Source organism: Neospora caninum, chromosome Ib (genome assembly GCF_000208865.1).
Source record: "Neospora caninum Liverpool complete genome, chromosome Ib".
Classification (NCBI taxonomy): Eukaryota; Apicomplexa; class Conoidasida; order Eucoccidiorida; family Sarcocystidae; genus Neospora; species Neospora caninum.
Window position 1 is genome coordinate 595,189 of NC_018386.1, and position 6,361 is coordinate 601,549.

At 53.1% G+C, this 6,361-nt stretch overlaps 1 protein-coding gene across 1 annotated transcript; it reads left to right on the forward strand.

Annotated features, from left to right (window-relative positions):
* Window positions 1-1,312: 1,312 nt before the first annotated feature.
* NCLIV_003040 (conserved hypothetical protein) lies at window positions 1,313-4,156 on the forward strand (the record flags this gene model as incomplete). The annotated part of the gene is made up of 1 exon (XM_003879803.1): window positions 1,313-4,156. The coding sequence occupies one exon, from the start codon at window positions 1,313-1,315 to the stop codon at window positions 4,154-4,156; it is 2,844 nt and encodes a 947-aa protein (XP_003879852.1).
* Between the last annotated feature and the right edge of the window lie 2,205 nt (window positions 4,157-6,361).

Here is a 6,361-nt window from a genome sequence, read left to right on the forward strand (position 1 = left end):
ATAATTAATCCTCGTACCGTGTGTACCTATTTGGCTGGGTGAGATACGTATTGGTGACAGGTGGCACCTTGGCTGACACGGTGCGTGCACCAGGAAACGGAACGCTGCCTAAAGAATATGCGTGAGAGAAGGCGATGCTGGGCCCTCATGAAAACGAAAAAGTTGAAGATGATATCTTTAATGGTGGGAAGAAGAATTGACTACGTCCCAGGTGGGGCTCGGGACAAGGTTGCACAAAAAAGGGGCAACACCCCATCATATGGTAGCTTCACACGTGGATGAAGGTTCGGCGATCCGTTGCGGGAGAGGAACACCCTTTTGGAGGAAGAATACAAGACCACAGTCGTTTTTTCTCCTACACCCTGTTTGCTGAAACAACCAACTCACAGCGGATCACCCCCCTCCGTAACAAACCCGCGAGGAACAGCAATAACAGTTCGTTAAACACGAATTGCAGTTTTTCTTGCGGAACCTCAAACTCCTCAAGCACGCAGCTGAGGTTGTTCGAAGAACTCATTTACACTCCTTCGCACGTTTCGGTCAAACAGTTGTGCTTCCATCTGTGGTAGAGTTTTTCAGGTGGCCCATCGCCAACGGCTCTTCTAGGCGTTCTAGTGGTGCTGCGTGCATACACCTATTCAGCAGCAGTTTTTTAGTCACTTCTTTCAGTGCTCGGAGAAAACCCACAATTCACTGGACCTGCGAGAACCCTCGCGTACTCTCTGCACCCTATCTACAAGAAAATGAATCCCCGAGACGCCGCGCTCGCTTCGCTGTTCTCAAAAACCAACGATCTAGCGCATGCCCTAAGCGATTGTTGCATCTACTCGACGTGTATGCCACGGCCGCATGCTAACCGTTGCAAACGTTGCTGCTATCTCTGTCTTTTCTTCCGTGGCGAAGCGGAGATTTACATGGATCGAGACATTTCAGTACACAGTGATATACGTGCCTAGGACGGTCTACGAGAGGCGAGCCGTTGGCGGTTTGCACTGGGGCCCCAGCACAGCTGAGACCGCTGAAAGTTGCTGGCCGACGGTTTCGAGTGTGTTTTTTTCTGAGTTGTTTCTCTCTTTCTGAGATCGAATGCAAGCAAGAGTTTGCCATGGTGAACCGTCTGCAGATGTCGAGAACTGTAGCCGCGGTTTCATCTTTTTTTTGCTCTTTCTTCGAATCGTTCCTCCGTCAATTTGCATGCAAGCGCTTCGAACTTCGGGCCGTTCCTTTTCCAAGAGCGAAAACCGAGCCGTTCATTTTCACTGAAAAAAAGCCATCTCGGAAACTTTTCTGCTGATTTTCTGTCCCTCAAACCATGAACGCCTTTGCCCGCGAGGGCATAGATGACCCGCACCAGTTACGTGGTGTGTCTTCCGAATCTGGATTTCTTTCTCGGTCGTCTTCCGCGCCTTCCTTCTTGTACTGGTCTCCAGCATCGTTCCAGAGTTGTACAGATGTCCCTGAGTCCAGCACCTGCAAGGTTGACGCATTGGGACAGAATCGGCCCTTGCTTGCGTCGTGTCACTTTTCTCAGACACCGGAGACACTTCCGCACTGTGCATTCAGCCGCCAGTTGCCGCAGTCCAGCTGTGGCGAGCCGGGTCGCGCTCAGCGGGCGTCCTCCTATCCGTGCGCTAGCCCGAGCTGCAGCCAGTGGAGATTCGCCGATGGACAAAGCTCGGACGCCAGCCAGGGGACCTCATCGGCTCAATCCGATCCTTCTCGACCAGCCTTCGTCCCTGGGATGTGGCAGTGCCGTGCTCCCCGACGAGCCACAACGGGATCCGTCGGCGCGGGGCCCTCTCCTAACGCAGTTTCCGCTAGACGCGATGCAACTCAAACGCCGCATTGCCGGCGTTCACGTCTCGTTGATTTCGCATCCCGTAGTACAGAAATTGCTTCGCCACAAACCCCTGAAAATGGTTCAGGCAGCGGCGCGCGAGCGCCTCGGGAGGCGTCCGAGCAACGTCTTCCTCCAGCGCAGCACTCACAGCCGTCTTCGCCACTGGCACCCTCGTATGTGAATAACAGAAGAGACACATTCTTGTTTGGTGTGGGGCGGAGAGGAGGTGTGGAGCAGGGCGACGGGGAGAGAGAAGGGCCTTCCTTTCTTTCTCCTCCAGATCCCGCCGGAGAAGTTGCGGCGGTGGTTACGTGGGCACGGACGCTGCTGCCGAACCCCGGGGCCATCTGGTCTCGAATTTCGGATTCCGTGTGGCGGGGGGCGGTGATTCTGGGAGGTACAGGTATCTGCTGTTCTTGTGTGTCTTTGCTGTTCCTTTCCCTCGGTTTCCTGTCTTTCGCTGTCCTCAGCGCGTTTGTTACACCCCCTCCCCTTGCAGAGTTCCCCATCCACTTCGATTACTTCCCCGCTCTCTCTGAAGCTCTGAGTAGTTCTCCGTTCGTGCTAGAGAACTCTCCTCACGTGCCGTCCGTCGCCTCCACTTCAACAACCTCTCCTTCCAACTCCTCAGTCCCCCTTCCTTCGTCTATCCAAGTCAACTCCACTCGGTCCGTGTCAATTCCTTCTTCGGTTCTCGAGGGCGCCGAATTGCACGGTGGATCTGCAGTGGAAAGGCGATGCTCCGCTGAGGAAATTGGTCCACTGCGGAGTTATCTTTGTTATCCGTCTTTTCTAGATTTGTTTGTCCCGCGATCTGCACAAGCACACCATAGCTGGTCTCCGTGGAGGGGAAGTGGGGATGGTGTGAGTCGTCCTGACGCCGCAGCCGACTTCGATAATCCTGTGTCACCGGCCGAGTTTGTGGACCGCGAACATGTTTCGAGAGAGAGGTTGGCGCGGATGCCTTCCCAGGGAACCGCCGAGACCACCCGAGACGTTCTGTGGGCCTCCTACCTTCTGCCAGGGGCTTCATCCATTGCTGTGGCGGCTGTCCCGTTTTCCAATCGTTCGTGGGAGTTCCTGCCCGCGGATGCGCAAATGTATGCACCTCCAGCCCCTTTCTCGTTTCACGGGAAGACAAAGGGCGGACGCGTGTCACGGATGACATACTCCAGCGGAAGAGAAGAAGACGTTCCGGCCTCGTTCTTTGCAAAATTAGACGCTTCTCAGCTTCCAGCAGACTACAACCTGGATGTTTATCTTACCACATCTTATCCGATGAACAACTGGAATTCTCAGTTGCCCCCCGTCATGCTTTCGCTTCTTCTCTTTTCCTCTAGCCACACTCCCGTAGCCAAGGCAACAAGGTCCCTCTTGCCCGACTCTCCGACAGACATGACTGTGCAACCAGCTTCTGTCGTTCCTTTACACTCTTGGACCTCCTGGTTTTCCCCGTCGTCTCTGTTCTCGCTGTTCCTTCCAACCTTCTTTCGCGCTCCGGAAACCCGGCCGCCGAATGTGTCAACCTCTCTCCTTTTCTTTGAGGCCTTCCCTTTTGCATTAACGCGACGTGTGAAGTATGCCCAAGTGCTGATGTATCCTCCACTTCGTGCGTCTAGGGCTGCCCTCGTTTTCGTTCCTAAGCTCCACGGCTTCCGCGCGTTCCTTGCTTCTCACTGGACAGCTGCCGTTTTTCTTCTTGTTCTTGTCTTGTTCTCCTGTTGTGCTTCATGTGTCTGTTGTGGGACACTTGGTTTGACCTACTTTGTGATCCCCCTGGGAACGAACGACGCTGATGAGGGAAACACCGTACACAGTCTTCGTGAAAGTGGCAATAGTGCAACGGGAAGGAACCCGCACCCCAATGGAAGTCGGCCGGCGGCCGCCGGAAGTCTTCGCCGCTCGTCCAGTGCGTGGGATCCTGTCCAGGCCCAGTGGCCTGAAGGTATCTCGCGGCCCCGTGAGGCTGTCCCTTCTACCGGCCGTGGACTGGTTCAGGGTGAGAAGGAAGGGTCTCGCTTGATGCGCGGATCTAGAGGCCTACCCGCCAACGAAGGAGAGAACCACCTTTGCACCGAGCCACAGCAACAACGACCTGCACCCGACGTGGACGAGAAAGGGGTTGCCGATGAGCACAATTGTGTCGAGTTTTTGGAACAACCTGGCGGGGAGAGGAACGACGGGGAAGTAGAGACTTTTCCCTCAGCTGAAAACAAGCTGGGTGCCTCTGCGATTCTTCGTCCATCTCCTGCTAGAGCAGGCTGCGGAGCAGGCCTCGAACTCAGAAGACGAAGGCCGACAGCGATAGATGACTGAGTTCGTTTGTTGGCGTGTTAGGACAAATCGTTCGTTTGATAAAAGTGGCGCGTTGACACCAGCGTGCATTGACTTTTTTTGTGCACCTTTGCCGAGAATGGCAGATTCTGCCTCTCTTGTTTTCTATGGACCTCTCGTGGACAGAAGAGGGGGCCATCGACAAGGGAGAACCAGAAATCAGAACTGGCCAACCGCGTGTGAAGCATGGGACACGACTATATAAGCCAGCGGGTACCGTGTGTTGAGCCTCCAGCGGAGAAAGCCGTATGCGAGTTTGATCTGCGGCTGGGGCCGTTTTTCCGACGAGGTGGAATTCTGTTGAGCAAGGCAGCGTCTAAGTCCCTACTGTATTTATTCTTTCTGGGACAGAAGACGAACCCAGTAGAGCAGAGTTCCGTGATGGATCATTCAGCGTTGGCTAACCGCTGTGAAGATATGTTTTCGATCGTGACAGCTTAGCCTCAGAGAACAAGAAAGTCTTTTCGCCCTTAAGAAAATTACAAAATTTCAGGAGATCTCGACATCCTTCTCCCAACTGTCTTGAAAGATGTGGTGAGGAAGTGTGATAACTTCGGGTAGCGTCATACGAGATGAAGGAGCCATCCGAAGTGTCTCATTGCCTACATAGGATATGTGGGAGATACGTTTCCACTACACCTAGTGGCAAGATTGCCGGAGGTTTGTTCGCCGTTTGCTCCGCCCTGCTTGGGAGCCACACGCCCCAACGAACGCTTTTTGCCCTCGTGTGCCAAAACTGAGACCCAGGTTTCAGAATGGTCCCATGCTGTGGGAACCACTATACTATGTATTCCCCGGTAAGTGATCGTGTGTTTTCACCGGTGGAGTCCGATGATGACAAGCTTTTCAGAGAAATTTTCTTGGCTTTTTCAGTCGCAGCGCAAAAACTCACGGCCGCCCAGCGCGTTACACAAGACAATATCTCTCGTTGGTGCTTCAGAGTGAGCTAACTAGCGTGTAAGTATAAACTCCCCGACGCAACGTAAAAAAGATTTGCAGATGCATTCTCATACTGTCTGTAAAGCCTCTTCTATTACCTGCTTTTAAAATCCACTTTGTGTACGTCCGCATCGATTTCGTCTTGTGTGCCGAGCCAGTCACGCAGTCGCACCGCCATAGAGAAAACACAAAATATACACGAATCCTGTCCAGTGAAAAAACAGTTCAGGAAAGTTCATGTAGCGGTAAGTGTGACCCGAATGGAGCTGTAGCACCACACGCATCTCTGAATTCTTAAGAAGATTCTGTTGCCTTCATTGAAAGCCTGAAATGACTTTGGCATTCTGCCATCACCCCTACGTAGGCCGTTCCCCTTACGAAAGTTAACAGGAACACGGGTGGCAGCGTATAGAGCATGAGGTCCCTGATGCGCTGCCGGCCACGTACATTTCTGATGAAAGCAGCTATTTCGAAAAATTTTGTTGCTTCGAAGTAGGTAAGCTTCTATTTGGAACCGCAGCATGTGTGTCAACCACGCAGCCTCTGTTTATCTTCCGAGAGAATGTACCCCCAGATCTATCGATTGTTTAAAGATCGAAACCTAAAAAGGACATACCGTTGGACAGGCTCCAGATGTTCGAGTAGCTTACGGATGAATATGTGGTTGGAAACGGTTTAGAAATGTGGCGTTGTTTATCTGAGCCAGCTTCACTACCCTCTCCAGTGAGACGCGTCTGTGTGACAGGCACGCGCGATTTCTCTCTTGCAACGGATGAGCGGCTGAACGGATACCTCCATCTGTCGTACCCACGAGGGAAACATTGCGGAATTCAGTTTTTCATGCTTGCGAAAGTTGGGTCCAACCGCTCGGCGGCTCTCCTGAGCTGGTTCACGGTGACGTCCCGTCTGATCTTTTAGGGGCCCTATCCGCGTCAACGAGGTATGGCGGCGGCAGCGAGAGCTCTGGATTTGTTATCTCGTGAGAGACGCGTGGTCACCGGCCGATAGGTGTTCGTGAAAAGCGACGCAGGCATCTACAAGCCATGGTATGTCATGCTGTTCAAACACCCATGTCCGCCGCACTGCTACCTTCCTGCTTTACTCTCTGCAAAATTTTTTGTGCAGGTCACAGACGCTTGTAAACGGTTCTGTGATGATTACGTGTTACCCTCCTGTGGTTTTGTGTCGAAAGCCTCTCTGTAGTGGCCCCTGTTTGACGAGGGCGTTCCCAGACGTGTTCCTGTTCAT